General features: G+C 34.3%; 1 protein-coding gene across 2 annotated transcripts; it reads left to right on the forward strand.

The window, feature by feature from the left end:
* The first annotated feature begins 416 nt into the window (after positions 1-416).
* On the forward strand, positions 417-22,917 carry LOC118271691 (sialin). 2 transcript variants are annotated; one of them, XM_035587847.2, is made up of 7 exons: positions 417-656; positions 16,243-16,372; positions 17,839-17,932; positions 18,526-18,771; positions 19,971-20,276; positions 20,606-21,127; positions 21,342-22,917. In XM_035587847.2, the coding sequence occupies exons 1-7, from the start codon at positions 629-631 to the stop codon at positions 21,573-21,575; spliced, it is 1,560 nt and encodes a 519-aa protein (XP_035443740.1). In that variant the 5' UTR covers positions 417-628; the 3' UTR covers positions 21,576-22,917. The 2 variants fall into 2 exon arrangements, with proteins under 2 accessions (XP_035443740.1, XP_035443739.1); XM_035587846.2 differs by lacking the exon at positions 417-656 and adding an exon at positions 15,031-15,196.
* Positions 22,918-23,083: the final 166 nt, after the last annotated feature.

The following is a 23,083-nucleotide window of genomic DNA, read 5'->3' on the forward strand; positions in this document are numbered from 1 at the left end:
TTTTAAATAAATATAGAGAAATATAAGTATTACTAAAATACATCGTTTCGCGACCAGGTCGTGCATCGGCCGGGCGCTGGCACGGTCACACAATAGCCACCAACATTGTAACGCATGACTGACGCAGTCATGGTGTAGCGTGGATCTTCCTCAAAAATAATTGCTTGTATAATAAGAAGAAAAACAGTCCATGACTTTTCCGATTAGCTTAATAATCAGATTACAATCTGTCTATCTAGAAGTATGTCGACATGTCCTTGACTTTACGTTACGAACTTACGCACAAAATTGTAACAATTTGCATATGAAAAGGAGTAAGCGATTGCACGCGAAAGTATCCGTAAGTAATGTGTTAGCGGTGCGTTTGTCACGGCGGAAGTGCGGCGATAGTGAGACGCGAAGCCTCCCCGGGTTGTTGATGAAACAATGTTCGTGGCCCATGGTCCGCGGGTCGGCCGGCAGCCGCCGCAGCCACTTATTTATTCCGCAGTCGCCTGCCGCCGCGACCTGTACGCTGCCCGCCACCATCAACCTGCCAACTACCGTTTATTGGAAACATGGTCGTATTCTAGAGTGACGGTTGACTTGTGATACATTGCTTCAAACATTATTTCTCAAATTAATCAAAATGGCAGTGATATTTATTAAATTTTTTGGTAAGTACCCCTTTCATCATAATTAAGAAAAATATTAAATAATGTCCGCAGTTTCGGTTATCAGTTTTAAATCTACCGCCCATATAAGATCAAAAAATATTCTGGTGGTGTTAAATGGAACAGGGATTTTTTAAACATTGTGGAAATAAAACGGAAGATTGACGTGGTCAAGATAAAACATAACACAAGCCATATACGTTCAAGATTTTCCAATTAATTTTATGGGCAATAGAAAAGTGAAATTGTTTAATGAATCAATGGGTTTATGATGTAAATCCAATAGAAGCTGTTTTAGTTCGCTTTCAATTTGTAATTACTGTTTGGACTACGCATTTTAAAATTAGGAAATTATAATTTTCCGATTTAACAATTAATGTTTAAAGGCAATTAAGTAATAAAGTAAAACATAAATTACTTTATTAATAATTAATAATATTAAAAAAATGCAATAAAATAAAATATCTTGCTGCAATTTACGGGTTAATTTAAGTACGGGGTATGTGTATGTAACTGGATTATCCATTACTGTAAAAAGTTTAAACTTTTTCATTCAATTTGTCAACAAAGATTCGTCAATTGTTTACTTAATGGATCTTGGTAGTTGAGCTCATAGATAATGGATAAACCCAAGAGCAATCTTTTATAATGATGGTCACATAATACTCACGAAATCTTCTTCAAGATTTTAAGTTAACTTTGTCTTTAGTATGTATATTGGGATTAAAAACTTACCCTCATCATATTGGGATTAAAAACTTAACCCTTCCTTTGCAGTCGGGTAATAAAAGCGCATAAATAACTTACACGCATATTAGTTAAGTGATTTACAAAGACGCTCCTGCCTTAACTTTCAGAGAAAATTATAAACTTAACTTAGAAAATCTTATGATGTATATGGCAATCGTAAAACTACAATGTATTTTATCCATGCTCAACTCATCATATTATGCTATTAAGGTCCACGTGGTTAGTGCCCGCGACTTTGACAGTGACAATCAGACACGCGAGGTCAGTCTCCGGAAGGTGATTTAGTAAATTCTGTAAAACATCTAATTCATCCGCGTATTTTTCACGTCATGGTACAACAATAAGTACTATTTTCCGTTGCACTCTTAAACACAAACGTATGGCAACTTTGTTATAAAAATTTGTACAAAGCACGCTATTGTCTTCAGTATGTGTTTATTTGACGATCATTAGTTCCAACATGTAATAATAAATACATTCATTATATGCACCATGTCGATAAATTGTTTTCGACATGAGCAGTGTGCTTATAAACACGCCACGGGGTTGTTAACTACCAGTAGTATAATGTATACAAAAGCAAACATGATAGATTATAAAGGAAATATTAATTATGTTGTATGTGATTAATGAAGTGTAATTGTATAACTAACATGTCACAATTACGAACATCTTGTATTTATGTTTACCTTTTGTATGCACATATTGTATTGTAAGTTTTTACTACGCGAACCTTTTAATGAATAGGTCCGATTTTCCACGGAACAAATAAAAAATCGTTTATAAATTAATCGAACATTCATAATATACGTACATTATAATTATTAATTGAAAACAATGTAGGTTGTCGTAGGAAAAATACGTACTTAGGTATGCCGCGATAATCAGCTGTTATAATTTCTAGGATGCCAGCATATATAAATGTTTGAGTCGTTCTACATAATTCTGAGCCGTAGTTATTTGTACAATAAGTCACGTTAATCACGATACCTAAAAGACCGTTATAAAAATAACAGTTGCCGTGTTGATTTTTATCCAAATTCTTATTTTAAGAATGCCAGGATAAGATTTTAGCCGTTATGCGAAATTGCGTAAACTAATAAGATAAGATTTAAGGATATAAGTCTGTACGTGAAAGTAAACGTTGTTAGGTACAGTAATGTGTGAACTATCTTCTATTTATATCTCGCAGGACCCATGTTATTGGACAAACATAGCTTTGCACGTTTTTTACACGCAACAAGTCTCGTGGCGGCGCCATCAGAATTACGTCGATCCTGTTTACGGAGGCTTGTTTTCTATTCTCAAGTAATGACGCGAATAAAAAGCTATTTTTATCTGTACTTTATAAGTACCTTGTATTACTTCAAGCTTTATATTTATTATAACCAGCTTTAGGTATGGTGCTTTATTATCGTGTTTGAAAGTTTCTTGTATTGATGACTGCTAAGTAGGTACTTATAGCTTGTATACATCATGTTTTTAAACGGGTTTATTTAGCTGGACCTGTTTGTTCGTTTGGGTCAAATCTAGTAATTGGCAATTTAACCCCCTTCCTGACGTCTGATCGATCTGATATTTGGTACACACTCTTAATCTTGATGACCATACAATGCAAGCTCATTAAAACTGGTTTAACATAAAAAATATTCTTATGTATTACTTGTTTAAATTACAGAAAATAAAAGTTCAGTATGTCGGTAATTTATTGCATTAGGTTCCATATGAGACGAGACTCCTCATATAAAACTGGGGAAAACATTTGCTTATGGAATATTTTTGAGGTATATAAGGCATGATGGTACTAACCGCTATTAAGTGTAATGTAAACAAATATCCAAGTTACTGTCCCTCAGAAAGTAGTAAAGTGAGTCATTGATACTGACACGCTTCTCAATTTTGAGTTAAATGTATGTTCGACTACATTACCTAGTGTACTTGTGTATCGCAGATGTTTTAATACTTTTAAGATCATTTTCAAGTGATACTCGAGTGTTTGGTTAGACTAAATATTCTAGATATACCGCTGCTATCGCATTCACTTTGGTCGCGTCTGATATTGACCATTTACAAGTCGAGAACGTTATCCGCTAATGTTTATAAATCTTAGGACGATAACTTGAGACATTGTCTTACATATTTTATACTGAGGGAAAAATATTTACTTAGTTTTATTTTATTTCCATACTTATTGTTAGGAAGTTGTTTTGGATAGTTCCCTAAAAGGCATGTGATGCTTTAAAAAACCATTATCACTTCAACATGACATTACACTAATTTCGCCGAAAAATTAAGCTCATTAGCTTGAGTCACAAGAAGTCATAATATCCAAATGATTTAACTTATCTACTTACTTACCGTACTACTTTAGAGGAATTATGGTTGTTACCTAAATACCTAATGCTTAAACTGTTTTTAACGACGATGTTTAAGATGACCCTTTTTTACTTCATGTTTTGCATTATGTACAACCAATTTGTTTGATTTCCATCCTTTTTATCCGATTACTATGTTTTTCGCAAAATCACTCTTCGTCAATACCTAAGTACAGCAGTCAATAAGACTGTTTCACTAACAATCCTAACTGCGTATCCTAATTGACTCGTGAATCGAATTTAATTTGAGTACTCTGAAAGTATGAAATCAGTGGATAACGAGCATTGGTCTGTCCTTTCAGTCGCTGTGCCATTAAGTTTTCATGATAATATACTTGTAGAACAGTTACTCTTGCTAAGTTGTTTACCTTACTTGACCGTATTGTTATACAAAGAATGAACTGGCTAAACAATTCAATTTTCATAGTATCTACAAATTGATTGCGGAAAAGGCAAACAATTTTCCTTGTGATAGCCCATTTCCCTTCTTTCATAACCACTGTAAAACATTTCGACATTTATTTACCTGATTTGAAAATTATGGTTGATTTATTATACGATAATATCAAAAGCTTTTAAATTGTAGCACATGTAAAACTTATAAAATTGGGTAGATGACTCATTTTTATTTCAATCTCCGTCTTGTAGGTTTTTTTAAAACAGTCGATATGTATTTTTTATTTTCTTAGGGAAACAAATACTTTCGAGGATATACCTACCTTTTGATTAGAAATATCTTCACCTCTAGGTACGTTTTATATGTAGAAATGACGCATTTGCTTCCACTCCTATACCTTGATTAATTTTATGTAAGTGATGTTGAAAAATACGTGTCTAATATATATTATTTCATTGCCTAACTGACGCACTAAATAGATTTTTAATTTTCATATCCCCTTATTGGTTAGTCCAGTTTAGGTGTAAATAAAGTATTGTCATTTATAATCTAAATCCAAACATTTATTTTCTTACCTCGGTCTTACAATGACGTACATGACATATTCATTCAAGTACTTACTTGAGTAATAAAATTCCATTGGAATGTGCGTAAGAGAACCAGGAAGAGTTATTGTTTAAAGTATATACAAGAAGTCAGGGCGTATTCAATGGATTTAGCAGATCCATTGTCTGCACACATCTGCGTGTCATGCGTCTGTAGGTACTCTGTACCTAACTTTGGTACTTAAAGTTAAGTACATAAATATATCATGTAAAGCAAAATTACAATAGATGGGTATCGCAATGTGCTTATTCATAATAACTTCTCTGTGACAAAAAGCTAATGCCTATATTAAGTTTTTATGTAAGTTACGATATTTGCGGGCATGACTGAGCGAGTTCAGTCTTTAGTTGACATAGAGAATTGAAGAATGAGGTATTGTAATTCCTTGTGAAGATTTTCAAGAATTACTATGAAAATAATATCATTGTTTCTTTATCAATCTATCATAGTTTAAACGTGATTTTCAATTAGTTCAACGAATGAAACTGATTGGTCTTCGTTATCTACACATACAGGTTGCTAGGTACTGTTATAATATCCAATTTCTTTCGAATTAGCCATTGTACTGCACATATTTCTTTGTGAAATAATTTACATAAAACTGAACCGTAGCATAGAAAATGTGGTTAAGTATAACATTAGCAATTACTGTTGTGGTAACAAATTATTCTGGAACAAACTAACGCTCAGTACCTACGTTGTGGAGCGGCTTTCACTTATTGGTTGATAAACAGTCATTCTAGAAAATACTGCAGTTGTAGAAACCACTGGCAAAAAACGACCCACGTTGGCTCTCAGCTGCGGAGTACACTACACTCCACGCTGTTCCATTCCATCTGAAAAAGTAACCATGCGTTCCAAGTTCGAATAATATGAATTGCATTCTTTATGACGTGTATAGAAACTCCGGTAATTTCTAGACTCAACAAATAGGTTTTTTTATTACAAATTCCATGGTAAGTTTCCAGTGTAGCTGTTTACATTTTACGACATAGATAGACTAAATCATAATATTGTTACCTTGTTATTTCTATACGTTCACATTTTGTGACTAACCGCTACGACATAAGACTTTGCTGTTATGGTGGCTCCAGTCATTCTTTTTCCTGTATGCATTTCGGGGGTTCGTACCTACATCCAAAATTAAACATGACAATTAAACATGGTACGGTTTTAGAGTTTTAAAATAACAAACCACTAAAAAGTTGTAAGCCGTCAAAGTCTTCGTTTTTTAGTTATTTTACCGCAACTTTGGGTGCAAATTAATAACAAACCACCATACATTTCCTAAACAAAAACCGAACCAACCAAGTTCGATTAGTAATGAGTTTAATTAATTTCATATGTAATTTAATTTCTCTTTTCCTCTCGGAGAGAAATATCTTCATACTGCTATTTAATGAGTATGTGATGAGTGTGTCTCACTTGCACACTCGTAGGGTGGAACAGCATGCATATTTGCCACACCGAAAAGCAAGTTCGAGCAGCCGACTAGACCGCTCTTAAGATGCCAATTTGTTATCTGCTGGGGTTCATCATGTCATTAAGTCTCGTCATTCTCGAATGTAACACGTGTCATGCTATACAGTAACAGGGTAAGGTGACAATGTGTTTCTATAATTTCATTACCGAGATAATCGAGATAAAAATATGTAAAAGACATTAAGAATGATGTTTGTGAAATCAGAGTGATTGAATCGTATCGACCGACATGCTAGTTATGTCAACAGAGGGATTGGTTGGTCGGACCGTCGCCTCCGTGTTATCAAATACTCGCCGATGTTGATGGTATCGAAACAACGCCGTCCACGATAAAGAATTTTCGCTCAGCGAGCGCAGCCGCACCGTCCAGCGGGCCGCTTGAACGTGATTTTATTAGATTTTTATCTCGCTTCGTGTAAAACCGATTAATTTGTTTTTATTTTATTACGGCCAAAACACTTAGTGTTTGCATACCGATGCACATACTTGCACGGCCGTTGCACATGAACATAGCCATGAAGAAGAACTCCCAGTTCACTTTGTCGTGAATTAACTTGGAAGCATTTATATAGAACTTAACTTAATAAAATAGAACAATAGTGCCATAAACTATATAACTATAAAAAACGACGATAAAATGACTTGCCCACAAACTAGAACTTGCTCCTTTATCTAACCACATAATCACAATTGGTTACGATTAAATTAAATCTTTACAATCAAAAAGTTAATAAAAAAGAATCAAACAATTGCTACCCATGTAAACATTAAGCTAAGTTCAAACCTCGTGTCAGGAAAAGTACCTATTGTGGACTAATGTAATTGTGTAATTTATGTCGGTGGAAAGTAGAACATTTTACCAAAGGATACTGAGTAGTTTATTAGAAAAAAATGTTTGACTTCTCTAAAAATTTTGGTAATATTACACCGTATTAAAAACTTTATATTTCATGAAATGCGAGTCATAGAATGTTCAACTTATAGTAACTGAATAATTTAATTTATAAGCTTATACGGTTCGTAAGCTTTTATAAATGAAACCTGCATTTTGTACTGGATAAAGCAACGCATTATTCGATTACTTTGCACTTAAATGTACTATTTTTAGTCAAGTATTGAGATTGGATGAACCAGGTTACTAGACGACACTTACATTAAGAACTGGTATAAGAATTAATTATTTTTAAATCACTCCAATCAATTACCACTGACCTGACTATAATACATTCTAAAGTAGTTTTGGAACACTTTTTAATCTGAACTGGTCAATCTAGATCAGCCTAATGATTCACTGTCAACAAACCTTGTATGTCATACAGTCCTATTTGCCTTAATCCTAACTAAGTATACGTTAATACGAAAGTTTGCTTGTTACCTCTTTGCGTTTTATCTACTTTTTCTACTACTTTTTCAATAAGGATTTTTTTCTTTTTCTTGTGTAGGTGAATACTTTATCAATAGTTGTATTTTAATGCTAAAGATTTCAGGAGTACTAACAAATACATAATACTCAATCTTTAGTTTAGAAACAGGGTACCCTGTTTGACATCTAAAGTATAATCATTATTGCTATTCGGACCTACAAATGTTTGGCATGAATCTACGTACGAGATGCCAAAATAAAGTATAAACTCATATGTTAGGAAAAATTACGTTAGTATTTGCAAGTTTTCGTATATTTACTTACGCTTGAGAAGCGCTAGGCAGATAGTTACGAGTATAGCCCTAATAATAATTACGAGAATCAGGTACGGTAGCCCCAGACAGACTGAATAATTCAAGTTCACACACAAGTACTAGTAATATACATTCAGCATCACAAATACACATAGAAAACACATATACACAACCTATGACTTTAGAATCGGCGGAATTCAGTATTTTACAAGAAACAAATGACAATAATATTATAGAACCACAACCTACACATACCACAGAAAACTACGAAAGGAATCCTGAAATAGATCAACAATTTTTAGAAGCTTTACAATACTTTACCGACGTACACCCGACCAATAGATGTTATTTACCGAAACAAAAGACGTCCAAAAAGTTAGCACAAATAGTAGATTATATTAACAAAGTCATATTACCAGAACATGTTAGTACATATACAGATTTTAATCAATTACAAACTATTATATACAGTGCGGCGTGGACAGCTGCCAAAGCCAATGGTAGTAGGGTCACTTTGTCATATGCTCAAGATCAAATAAACCTGCGAAAAGATTACAAACCCAAATGGCAAAAACGGTTAGAACGCAAATTAGATACAATTAGAGCTAAAATAGGAAGACTGACGTACTACATGCAGGGCCATAGGAGTAGGAAATTAGAGAAAGAGGTTAACAGGATACTTAGAGATTACAGGACACACACAATACATGAAGAACCTAACACACAACTCACACATTTTTTAGACACACTCAAACAAAAACTTGTAGTAATCAAAAGTCGATTATGTAGATATACCAAATGCACACTTCGAAAAACACAAAATAATCAGTTTAAAACTAACGAAAAACAATTTTATCGGACATTAAAAAATTTAACAACTAACAACACACTACCAAATAACACAACACACACAACATTCCCAACACAAGAAAGTTTACGGCAATTTTGGGCAGGGATATGGGAAAACTCTGTTTGTCATAATAATGAAGCAGAGTGGATAAAAGCCGAGATAACTGAACATAACAATATCCAGCAAATGCCATTCGAACAAATTGATATTCAAACATTTCATAATGCTCTCAATAAGGCCCACAACTGGAAAGCACCAGGATCCGATCACATTCACAACTACTGGTACAAGAAATTCACGACTATTCACCCACACCTATATAACCATATTAACGATTTTATTAAAGACCCCATTAACATGCCCTCATACATATCCGAAGGAATTACCTACATGTTGCCGAAAGACCCAAATGACACAGTTAACCCCGCCAAATATAGACCTATAACCTGTTTGCAAACAATTTATAAAATAATGACGTCATGCTTAACTCAAATCATTTATAAACACATTGATAGCCAAAAAATATTAACTGAAGAACAGAAAGGATGCAGGAAATTCAGCCAAGGATGTAAAGAGCAATTAATAATAGACTCGGTTATTCTTAAAGACGTACAACGACATAAAAAAGATCTATATACAATGTATATTGATTACAAAAAAGCGTATGACTCAGTGCCTCACTCCTGGTTACTTCAAATTCTAAACATCTACAAAATACACCCACATATCATATACTTTTTGGAAAACATTATTAGGACATGGCAAACCAGACTTTACCTAAATACACCTACAGGAACTATAGCAACAGAATCCATAAAGATCCAGCGAGGTATTTTCCAAGGCGACTCACTAAGCCCTTTATGGTTCTGTCTAGCGTTAAACCCCCTCTCAAATAAGTTAAGGTCTTTAGAATCTGGCATACAATTTCAATATAGGGAATCAATGTCTACTGTACAGACCGACAACGAAAACTGTAAAATAAATCATCTACTATATATGGATGACATAAAGCTATACGCAACTACCCCGGAGGATCTAGATTTATTAGCAGACACGACAGAAAGATTTTCAACGGATATAAAAATGGATTTTGGAATAGACAAATGCAAAATTAACTCAGTTAAAGCAGGAAAAACCTATACACACTCTTACCAACTACAGTCAGGTGAAAATATAGAGTCTTTGGACGAAAACGGTACATACAAATATTTAGGCTATATACAATCAAAACAAATTCTACATAAACAAATTAAATCCCAACTAACAAAACAGTTCAAACATAGATTAAAAGTAATATGCAATACTCAGCTAAATTCCCGGAACACTATAAAAGCCATTAACACTTATGCTATACCATCCCTCACGTATTCTTTTGGCATCATAAACTGGTCCAAAACCGAACTCCAAAACCTGCAACGAAATATAAACACCACCCTAACAAAACACAGGAGACATCATCCGAGATCATGCGTGCAAAGACTCACTCTTCCAAGAAACGACGGCGGGAGAGGCATCATAGATATCACAAATTTACACAACAAACAGATCACTACACTCAGAACATACTTTTTCAATAGAAGCACTGTATCAAACTTACATAGAGCAATAGTTCAATCTGACAAAAAACTCACACCTTTGAATATGGCCGATCAAGCGACACAAAATAATGAAAAACAAACCGACCGACAAACCAAAATCTCCGAGTGGATCCAGAAGTCACTACATGGGAGACACTACCACGATCTTAGCCAGCCTAACGTCGATAAAGTTGCATCGAACGAATGGCTAAGGCGTGGTGAATTGTTTCCCGAGACTGAAGGATTCATGATCGCGATTCAGGATCAGGTAATAGAGACACGCAATTACCAGAAGCACATCATGCGTATCCCTATAGCAACCGATACCTGCAGGCGATGTAATAGTGCCCCGGAAACTATCCAGCATATTACAGGCGCCTGCAAATCCATAGTTCAAACGGATTACAAGCACAGGCATGACCAAGTAGCAAATATCATCCATCAAAAAATAGCTTTAAAATATAACCTTATTTCTACCCCGCCAGTACCGTATTATAAATATCAACCAGAAACTGTGCTTGAAAATTCGTCCCATAAATTATACTTTGACCGAGCCATCCTCACAGACAAAACAACTCATTACAATAGACCTGACATCACCCTCATTGACAAAACAAATAAAACTGCACAAATTATAGACATAGCCATACCAAACACCCACAACCTCCAAAATACAATAGCTGAAAAACTGTCTAAGTATACCGACCTCAAAATTGAAATCACCCGAATGTGGCGACTTAACAGCGTCACTATAGTCCCTATAGTACTTTCAACAACAGGAGTCATCCCTAAACAACTTCATCAGTCCATAAAAACCCTCGACCTTCCGTCCTACACATATCAAAACCTGCAGAAAGCTGCTATTTTAAACACATGCCACATAGTCAGAAAGTTCCTAAGCGAAACAGATAATGTTTCGTTCACCCGCACCTAAAATTAATACATCAATGTGAGTTAGCACTTGGCTTTGGCCCGTACTAACTCTGAAATCCGGCCCAGAAGCCGAGCTATTAAAAAGGAAAAGAAAAATTAATAATATTGAAGATTTCATGATTTAGATTGAAAACAGATTTTAAATAAGCGACACTGATTGATTTTATTGTAACAATAACTCGATGCATTATGTAGCAAACAATAGTTTTATATATAGTTAGTTTAGTGTATACGCGGAATATAATGCAGCCATGTGCGTAATCGAGGCCATGTTATAAAACGCCATTGGCATTGAGTTACAGTGCTTCAGTATTATTACATCCTACTACAATACGTCCTTGATGGAATTCGGATTTTTCTTTAGTAGGTAATTGATCGGTTCATGTTATCATGTGATGATACGAGTATGTGATGTACCTATGTTCTTACTAATGTATGTTTGGAAGTACCTAAACATGTTTTCCGTATATGTGTCCTTCGCCCTAAGGTTACAATGTTTTGCTAAAATACACAATGTCAACTACTTATTGCCTTTACAGACCTAATGTACTTAACGACATGTCATGTGAGATTTACCTTATATCACATGATGTTTTTCGAGTTAGATAAACTACTGAAGTATGGTATAAATCCATGGGTTACTTTTAATCAGTAGTTTGATTAAAAGTAGTATCTATACATCACTAGCAAATCCGGCGAACTCCGGTTCGCCACCAATGATTTTCCCTGTTTTCCTGCTGTCTTTTGAATTTTTCCTGAATTTTCTTTGCTATAAACCTCACGGAACCCGAGACTTTTCCAACGAATGCATTCTATCCTTCAAACTATCGATCCAATATAGAAACTGATATTTGAGTTTGTGTTTTCTTACCAAATATTATTGCTTCAGAGAACATATGTTAAGCTAGGCCTCTAGCGACGCAAATCTCATTGACTGGCCAATGACTTCGTTCTGGAAAATCCTGACAAGAAAGCAATGGCATTGTCACTTAGACACAGTTGGTATAATGTTCCAAGTGTAACATATTTGAGGACAGGACCATTGTCTCGTTAAAGCTAGTTAATTATTTAACAGTCACAACGAAGTTTCGTCACTCTTTGTGCTAACAATTTACAGTTTCGTGCTTTGAAATATATTTTAATGATATCGCTATACAATACAAACGTGTGCACTTTAAAATACATAATTAGAATGTTTTTGTTTAGGACCAGAAACGTCTTTGAGGCTGTAAAAATTAATCTGGGTTTGTGTTCTCTGTCTTGCAATGCTTATACATTGGTTAGTAACATGAACATATAAATGTTAGGTAACATAATTATTGTTTCAGTATTACGTGGAACGTTAATCATTTACAGCAACATGCTCATGTTTTATGACATTTTCCATATTAGGTTTAAGTACTTTTTTCTATTCATATAGGTAAATGTTATGATCGTTTTGATTACAAATGCCGTGTCGCATTTCCTATTGTTTTCCGCATTTATTTTAATTGCAATGATAAGTATAAATGAATATATGCTCTTGATTATTGTGATTGGTAGCTGTGCATGTAGTTATTTCTAATGGGCATTTGTTCTAGTGGCTGAGAACACATTGCATTGCATATTGCGAAATGAATACTAGGTTGATGTCAATAATAAGGATTAGGCTGCACAGTAATAACTACTGTTGATATTTGAATTCTTCTTTAATTTTTGTTCAAATAAGAATAATGTGCTGTTTATGTTTAAAGAAAGGCCGTATATTGTTTTTTTTTGTAATCTTAAAACCATTAACTACTAAGAAAAATATCTCGGTAAAAAGATGACACTAAGGCAGGTTTTTTTATGATTGCGAAAAAATAAAGTTGCAAAGATTTTCTTGAAGTACAAACATTACGTGAGTCGCACTTTACTTCAGATTAAAGTAACTATAAAGAAACCGCAGAGACCATTTACAATGCCACAGTTTAATTACTTTTGTGGCAGCTAAATAATACTTTAGGACCAACTTTATGTCTATTTTGATAAAGATACTTGACATCATCTTTAGTTTTACAAGGTTCCGTATTAAACACCTGTTTTAAAAAAGATTTCCATATGCTATAATTACTTTGAATATTTTATTGCGATCACAAATGGCTCATTATTTTATTATGCCCACAATCTACATAGCAGACTAGATAAATAAAGAAATTAAATCGTGCTATTATAATAATATTATGTACACAATCGTTTGCAAAATGGATAGTAGCGGAATATCATTATATATTTATTTTTTTGTTGCTATAATTTTTTGGACAAATAGTACGTCCATGAAATTCATGCGTGTGACTAAAGCGGAGGCCATTACTTGATTTAAATATTTTGAATTCGATTACAATATTTAGGATATTTTTTTTGCAAGAACGTGCAACGAAAGAAATAATAACTTCCACTTGTTTTTCTATAAGGTAGTATTCTATTTAGATTATAATCTTGAAGATTAGAATTGTCATCTCTGCAGGAACAATTTACCTATCATTAGGTACATGTGCTAAGTAGCCAGACACGTATTAACCGCGGTATTATTAGGTATGGTTGGTTGATCGGCATAATGTGCCCATCTTATGTTTCATGGGACACTGAACTGTTTATACGACCGTCATATGATAACTGACAAATTGATTTCCTGGTTCAACTTAGACCGACCTTTTGCACAATTTTCATATAAATATTATAAAAGTGGCAGATTTAGGGTAATTTGCGCACGAGGCTTCATATTACTGTAAAAGTTGCTAGATTATAAGTCTACTTGATTGCTGGCTATTTCATTTAGGGTCAAATTCGAACGCTTTTAAGTAAATATTGAAACTAAAATATAATTTTATTCCTCTTGATTATGTTTGTATTCGTAATAAGCAATTCGCACGACAATGTCTGAAAGTTTAGGGAAAATCACATTAATTACGTGTTTTCAATTAATTAAGTGATTTTACTGACAAGGAAGTTAGGTAGGAGATAGAGGTTAGAGGATAACTATTTAGTTTGGAGGAAATATTTATTCTATTTTACTACGAATTTTCCTTTACTTAACCGATAATTTATGGTGGTAAGTTTTGTAATGGAGGCTATGTACCGGCAAGCGCACTGTTGGACGTCCAGTCACAAGGTAGGCAGACAATTTGGTAATCCTTGGCTAGAAGTCATAGGGGAATGCTTATATATGCATTTATGATGTGATAATGATGATTATAAGCTGATTGATTGAGGAATTAGGATTGGTAAAGATCGTACAGACAGCACTTTTCTACGATTTTATTATATGTATAGATATAGATGACAAAACGAAACCTAATTACAGAAAAACAAGTCTAAGTATATTTGTTTCTTTTACTATGATTTTATGGCTTATTTGTAACTTTATCGTTTCTAGAGACAGTTTTCACCAATTTCACGTAGTAAAAGATTTTTTCATTTTTTTCCCTAAGTAATTATTCTTGAACAAGCCTAGGTTTTGACTTTGCTATTGTTGTTTTATGTGTAGCGTGTGCTTCGTGCTTGTTTATGTGTTATTCTTACTAAGGTGGATATCCAAAATCAACAACTGTTTAGGTAGGTAAATGATTAACCAATATTTCACTAGGCAATTTTATTTATCGGTTCAATGGGTTATATGCGTTATTTAATTCTTCTGTGAATCACAAACTTATTAACGAACCTTTTTAGCCTTTTCACATAGTTTATTTTTAACACCAAATTGCCAAGCTCTAATTTGTCAGAAGTGTCATTTTGATAAGTTTAATTTTATAATTTAGATTTTTTATTTTTATTTTGTACACATTTTAGTTAACATTTGATTATAATAAAATAAAGTAAAATAATGAAGTTAGAACACAAAAAAGTGACAAGTGTGAAGTCGACAATAGAATTACTGCGTAAGTTTTATAAACACAGCATACATTCTTGCCCTCCTTGTATGAGATTAGGCACAGAACTTAATAAGTTAGGTACCCTTGTTGAAATGGTTAATTAGAGAATGTTCCTGTAAACTACTTCATACGTAGATCAATAAATATTTGATAATGACTGGCAAATAACTTAGAAATCGATCATCACTACAATACTAAGAAATGAAGCACGAAGGTGCAAACTTGGGGAATCGCTAGTAAAGGAGGTATATCACGTTCCTATGGCATTCAAGATTTTGTGTTGATACAGTTTCCAAAAGTCTTGTCTCGGTTTATCCATACTTTCTACGTGTCTGCTTAAAATCAGATTCAAATTGTAGATTAACAAAAATTGTATAATTTATTTGTAAACGTTCAACTTATACTATGGCTACATAATACAACATTATTAAATAATTAATTCTGTGGCTTACAAAATTAGGTTAGTCAGTTATTATAATAAAGATAACACATAATATATTGTTATAGGTAATGTAATAGATACTACGAATAAACTTTCATTTAAAGTGATTTCGAAATTGTTGTTTACGATTTAATATCGTCGTTATATAAAGGTTATAAAGCAATGTTTTCATGGAAGCTTCGTATAATTTTATTATGCGAAGTCTTTTTCCTTTATCATACTTATATTAATTGCTTCATTGAATCGAGACGGGTTTGTTCGTATTTCTATGCGTTGAACTTAATGGTCTCTATTTTGCTGATTGGTGTCTTCTTTACATTCTAAGTTATTAGAAATGGTTAGACATCAATAACATCATATTACGTTTGTACGAAACCTGTAAAGCTCTGTTACAGCGAAAGTCTTAATTATTAATAATATCATATTAACTTAATAATTAATTAATAAAATATTAATTATTAATATCAATATCTTTTTTAATCTTAATTATTTGTTTAATTAATTATTTTAATTGTTTTTACATAAGCAGTGATAAAAATATCTTGAGAATAGTATTTGATTTTGAGTATAGCAAAAATCTAGATGTAAAATTAACTCTCTCTTTTCACAGATGTGGTGCCAGTGCGTTTCAATTTGTGGGTGATGCTGTTCACCAGCTGCTGGGTGGTGTACATGCTCCGAGTGAATATGAGTCTCAATCTCATTGCCATGGTACCGCAGACACACTCCAATGGCTCTATGTACGTATATTACACGTTATTCATTATGACATGTAGAAAGGATGGATGAAAGCAGATTTACGAAAGAAGTATACAAGGCGAATATGAGTGGGACCGTCGGTAGAGGGCGCCCCAGACGGACATATAGCGACCAGATTGGCGATATATTAAAAAAGGGCCAAATTAAAAGTACCTTTAACCGACGAGCATGCATGAAAAGACTGATGATTGTTGATGAAGCGAAAGAAGTGTGTAAGAACCGTGGCAATTGGCGTTCCATTGTTTCTGCCTACCCTCATGGGAGACAGGCGTGAGGTTATGTATGTATTAATTATGGGCTGCCTTTAAATCTGTAGAATACTAAAAAGACTGGCGCAGATTTCCGAATTCATTTTCGCAACTTATCCATATCATAATTGCCATTCATTGGAAGTCATTGGGGGAGGCCTATGTTCAGCAGTGGACGTCTTGTGGCTGATATGATGATGATGTTGAATTACCATTCTATCTCATAAAGAAGCTTAAAATTGTCTCTGATGAAATGGCAATATGGTTGCCTCCTAACGTGCATTGTAACAAGTACTGATTACACTAATCTCCTCCGTTCGTATAACTGCTGTGGTTCACCTGTGCGTGCGCAGGTAACTGACGAGGAAGTGGTTAGAAATTGAAGTATAAGCTATAGTATTCTAAGGTAAAACGGTTGTTTTTGTAAAAGTATCTACACAAAAAGTCAAGGCTGTCCTATTTTTAGGTAGATTTATAATTTTGTCATTATAATAAAAAATTGCTCAGAAAGCAGGTATAGGTATTTTTTTTACAATATAGAACTGGGTTGACTCAGTCGAGATCGTTTTGAATAGGTATGTGCGTTTTAATGAATGTATACATTAATACATAGGTACAAGTTTTTTCAAAGCAAGTTGTCGGAGATCTTCCATTGACGTAGGCAAGCGTATAAAATGAAACTTATTGCTTGTAATAATGAGTGTTATGACAGGGAAAAATAATATTTTCTTTAAGGCTCTCTACTCTACACTTTATGTAGGCATGGAAATACTAGAAGAACAATATCTAATTAAAAAGGTTAGTTATTAATCTGTTTTGCTAGTTAAATCAATGAAGGTGCCGTGTGGTCATCGTTGACGCACAAAGATATTTACTGGAAAATTGATCTTATATTTTTTCATTGCTATCCAATTACTTTGATTTTAAGCTATGAGAGCAATCTAAGCAATTGAAGTCCTATCTATTACGTTATTTTGCGCCATTTGCTGGAAAGGAGTAACTATCTACATATGTAATGGTGTCGGTAGGTATATTTACATATTCTCTTATCTGAATATATTTCAGCGATATCAAAGGGTTATTTGCAAACAGGTATTATCTCTAAGCCTCGATACTATATAACAACGAATGTTTCGTCTACCACCCTGTACTCTAGTGTAATTTGGACACGTTTATTCAAGTTTATTGTTTTCCATCAGATCACGATCCCAGTGTGACCCGAAAGATGACGTGTTGACAAATGAAACTCTTCGCCGTGTCGACGGTGTCCATGTGCACGCATCCCATGTTAAGGTAATAACGATTTCTTTATAATTTTACCGAAGAAATGCCGAAGGGAAAAACCCACATGAGCTTGGTGTTCTTATCTAAGAGGTCCTGTTATTTCATTTCTTACAATCAAGTATTTTTATGTAACATATTAATGTATCTGCTAGGTTTTTATCACATAAAGTTATGTTCAGTGAATTATTCATATGTGTCCATTATGGTATCTAAGAGTACAATGTGACGTCTAGTCGGTGAGCGCTTCAAATAATAAATACTCAAATATTTGCATTGATGTCACTTGGTACTTCTTTGGTTTGTGAATTTGCGCTTTTGGATGTTACTTATCAACATATGTAGGTACTTCTATCTAATATTGTACCTAAGAAATTATATGATGATATTCTTTGAATGTCGAAAATAATAAACAAAAACCTCAGTTTCCTATCAAATTTAAAAGGTTAAAAATAAGAGAATTATGATCAAATAACAGTAGGTAGTCTTTCCGGAATCGAATGAGCAAGAGATCGAGAGAATTAATCAACCATTAAGGAAAAAATGTCTTTCTTACAAACACTATGCATGTATTTTCTTTGCACATAATGTACTTTTATTTTTAGCAAATCCCGGGAGGTGCATCTTTCAACTGGTCAGCCGAGCAGCAGGCGTTGATCCTGGGATCATATTTCTGGTGTTACCCAGTGACGTCACTGGTCGGAGGCATGGCCGCCGAGCGCTGGGGCCCGCGCTACGTCGTCCTCGTGTCCTCCTTCGCCAGTGCCGTATTGACAGCCCTCAGCCCATTGGCAGCGAATTTGAGCCATATAGCCTTAGTGGTTATAAGGTTCTTTTTAGGCTGTGCTGGGGTAAGTTGACTTTAAATAAAGTTATTGACTGTAAAAATTAGATAGACGTTAGCAATTATTATGGTTTCTGGCTTGGCTGGATTACACATAATATAATATCACACTGGAAAGGCAAACAAAGGTACTCAGCACATGAAGAATAGTCACTTTTCACCAGTTATCCTAAGAGTTTCATGACATATAAATTATGAGCCTGTTGCCACACATCTGATACAATTCTAGATACGCTGTAACTCTGGAGTCGATTTCCATGCGTAATGCACAACTACTCGACCAATGGAACAGTCAACCAAGGAGGCTTAAATAAGAGTAGTTATCGTAAAAGTTTTCAAAGTTAATTTATATTATGACTTCAAAAAACATAAGTGTTTGTTTTTCCTTGAGATTACATTTACCAGGTATAGGTATGTGTTATTTTTATCCGTACTTAGGTTACTTATATTTAATATGTGTTATAGAGAGGTATTATCCGCAAAAATCCAACCGTAAAATTAAAGAGTTACTTATATTTAAATGGGTCGGGACCAATGCTTCAAGACGATGGTTTTGGTCATATATATGAGTAACTTCCACGAAAGTATTGTTTAGAGAGGTCATTCTCACAGTAAATACGAATCCAACGACACCTCTCAAGCCAAAATCCATCAAGCCGTTTAGGCTGCAGAGCGTGCCAAACAATTATACATACATACATACTTACTCTCGAAAAACATAACCCTCCTTCTGGCGCAGTCGGGTAATTAGAGAAATAATGTGGACAGTTTTGCAAAAACGTGATTCCTTATACATATATTGTTTGAGAACCATTTGTACTTTATAGGATAACTTGTTATACATTATGTTAATTGAAATGATCAACCGTAGGCTCACGTGTAAGCTGTCGCCTAACCAATATTTAATGAGTCATTCATAGACAAACAAATATTAAGTCGATCGCCTAATGACCGCATACGTTAAGAAAATATCGGCCGCATACATCATTTTTTTTCCTCATATTTCGCAACGAAGACAATCAGGTATACTACTTATTAGCAAATCAAATAGGATGGTATTTTCTATTTTACCGGTCCTTAAAATATGCCTAATGACATTTTTAACCTTGTGTGGAATCAGATGTGTAGAGAGGTATTTGCGATCATCGCAACGGGATCGTTACTTAAACACGTTTGTAAACGGTAAATGATTGTTCTACTTTCCAGGGTTTTATATATCCTGCACTTCACGTGTTGGTGGCGCGCTGGGCCCCGCCCGCGGAAAAAGGCAAGTTCGTAAGCGCTATGATGGGAGGAACTTTGGGGACGGTGATCACATGGTCCCTCACCGGACCTCTCATGGAAAAGTTTGGATGGGCATCAGCCTTCTACGTACCAGCTGCCTTGACTCTAGTTTGGTGTTTCTTCTGGTGGTACCTCGTGGCTGACACGCCGTCAGAGCATCCCAGGATAACCGAAGCAGAAAAGAATTACATATTAGACGCATTAGGAGACAAGGTCAAGAAATCAAAGGTGAGATAATGTTTGCAATCACGTTGTCATGTTAAGGTTAGTTTCGCGCTTCTCCGATATATAAGAATTATAGCGAATCGTTTGAATTTATTCGTGTTGATGCTAATTGACAAATATATATTCGGTTAGGCAAACATTCAGTTAGTTAACTATGGATAAATAATAAAGTCTACTAATGGGATGTGTAGCGAAAACCCCATTACATCATCAATAATAATGTTTATAGTACTGTGCAAAGATAAATGTTTGTTATGCACGTATGTGACCCTGTCCGTGTTAATTGAAACTGTAACATTTGCCACAAGTACAATACCTCTTTTTGTTTTCAGGGATTGCCCCCATTCAAGAGTATTATAACATCGTTCCCGTTCTTGGCTATGACTATTCTGCATTACGGAAATCTGTGGGGCTTATACTTTATAATGACAGTGGGACCAAAGTTCGTTTCAAGCGTCTTAGGATTCGAGTTGTCAGCCGCAGGAGTGATATCTGCTCTTCCATACCTTGCAAGGTTGTTCCTTGCGACGATATTCGGAGTGGTTGGAGACTTTATATTGGCAAGGAAACTGATGTCCACGACAGTTATAAGGAAATTCTTCTGTCTGTTCTCCCATATCTTGCCTGGTGTCCTGTTAGTGTTGCTTGTATACGCTGGATGTTCTACAGCACTATCAGTGTCTCTGATCACAATGTCAATGGGATTCAACGGCGCCGCGACACTGACCAACCTACAGAATCATCAAGACTTGGCTCCGAATTATGCAGGGACCTTGTATGGCATCGCTAATTGTGTTGGCAGTACCGCTGGATTTTTCACACCAATGATAACCGCATATTTTACAAGCTCAGGGGTACGTAACAGAAAATGTTTATTAAGTATTTATCACTAAGAAAAATGTCTGGCTTATCTGTTATTCTAAATTAAAACAATTAATAGGCGCCGGTAGAATGTTGTTCTTAGAATAATTTTTTTTTTTGGTTATACATATCGGTTATGTAACTAGTTCCAACTCAATGCCTAATTTTTTTTTATATTGCGTAACAAATATTTTTTTTTGCCTACAGAATAGTTTCGAGAGCTGGCGTCCAGTTTTCTTCGTGGGAGCATCAGTTTACATTATATCAGCACTATTCTTCATATTCTTTGGAACTGGAAACATCCAATCTTGGAACTTCCCACCTGAAGATAAGGGTAAAGATGATAAGTCAAATGGAGATCTCAAAGAAATGAATGGTGCGCCACCCAAAAATGTTGAGACGAAAGAGATAAAAGAAACCGCCTTAAATGTTTCTAAGTAAAATGATATGGGCATAAGAGAGCGCGACTGGGAATATAACTTGCATCATAGTTCCGATCGTCGACATCATGTTGATGTAAAAGATGTACTGCAAATATGTGATAAAGAAATAGATACTAGGATATAGACGGAATTTTTGCTTCCACCTATATAAAATTTCACAAATGACGGAATTGTATAAATAAGTGATAGCTTTTAGAGTTCTATTATAGAGGTGTTGCTACATACAAAGTCTTTACAATGGTCCTTCTATTGTGATAAGTTTCGTTCTAGACATTTGTTAGTTGAATCTTAAGGCAGTGTACTTAGAATTATGAAATTAATAGTTGCTATATCCAGAGTATCTCTGCAAAGTGCATTTATTAAGATTGGACCTAAGATACTGCCTAGTGGGACGCTTCTATAATAGGAGCTCTGATGTTGACATGAATGTATATATTTTATTATAATCTAATGTTAATTGAAACTGACAATAATATTACCATTTCGAGCAGTTTTTATTGATGTATTATTTATTTTATGTACTTGCATTTATGTTTAGGTAATTAGTAATTATTGTTAAAATTATTATGATGACGTAAATCTTAAAATAATGTAAATGCATTGTAATCGCTGTGATCTTTATTGAATTTATTGAAAATGTAATGTACTGACAATTAATATTCATATTATGGTTAGGAGCCATCCCCAGTGGTATTAATAAATTTATTTATAGTTCATTAGTACTATAGACTGTTATAGCCTCGCACTGGTTCAGCCGTGTAGGTACTGGAATTGTATAGCAGTTATTTTATGTGCTGAGTAGCAAGTTGCTACTTATTGATCTTGCCTGCTGTGGGACGACGACCCTGTCTAAAGAATTAAGTTTATTAATAATGAATATAAGTATATTTATATCAGCCAAGAAGTGGTTTAGGATCACGTTTAGTAACCAAATACATTTGATACCATTTTCATATAATTTTTGTAAGATTTATTTTATGAAATGACGATATGAATGCTTAGACAAACTTGACTGTTTGTTTGTAAAGTTTTTGGAATTATGTCACAATAAGATTTAAAGAGTAACAAGACATGACTGCTGTGGACTCGGAGGTGTTTCGAAAGGGCAACATTATTGCATAAAGATTGGATTTTAATTATAAATGTGTAACATAATATCCCTATTTTCGTGTGATTTTATTGGTATCAATTATGGTGCGCTGAGATCATTGTGTTTTAGGTTTTTATTTTTAGTTGTGAGTTATTCTAGTTATGGATTTTAAATTTTAATTGATGTGAAAATTTTAATTAGACTTATTTAAAACATCGTCAATCATGAAATAAATAAACGTCGATTGTGATATGGTTATTTTATTTGAAAAATGTTTCCCCTTAATGGTTTTGAGAGAAGGACTAAATAAGATTTCAGTAGCCAACTATCGACGTCTTACAAAGTGAGTCGTCGATGTAACTAACTGAGGGTGATGGTGATTTTAGTCCTCACACGACTTTTTTAGATGTTTTCAT

This window comes from Spodoptera frugiperda, chromosome 5 (assembly GCF_023101765.2).
Source record: "Spodoptera frugiperda isolate SF20-4 chromosome 5, AGI-APGP_CSIRO_Sfru_2.0, whole genome shotgun sequence".
Lineage (NCBI taxonomy): Eukaryota > Metazoa > Arthropoda > Insecta > Lepidoptera > Noctuidae > Spodoptera > Spodoptera frugiperda.

What these genes read in the sequence shown, in the direction of transcription:
- LOC118271691 (XM_035587846.2), top strand. Translation starts at nt 15,142, where the DNA reads ATGAAGTTAGAACACAAAAAAGTGACAAGTGTGAAGTCGACAATAGAA. An exon ending in GTCGACAATAGAATTACTGC is followed by an intron (nt 15,197 to 16,242) that starts GTAAGTTTTATA and finishes CTCTTTTCACAG; the next exon opens with ATGTGGTGCCAGTGCGTTTC. An exon ending in ACACACTCCAATGGCTCTAT is followed by an intron (nt 16,373 to 17,838) that starts GTACGTATATTA and finishes GTTTTCCATCAG; the next exon opens with ATCACGATCCCAGTGTGACC.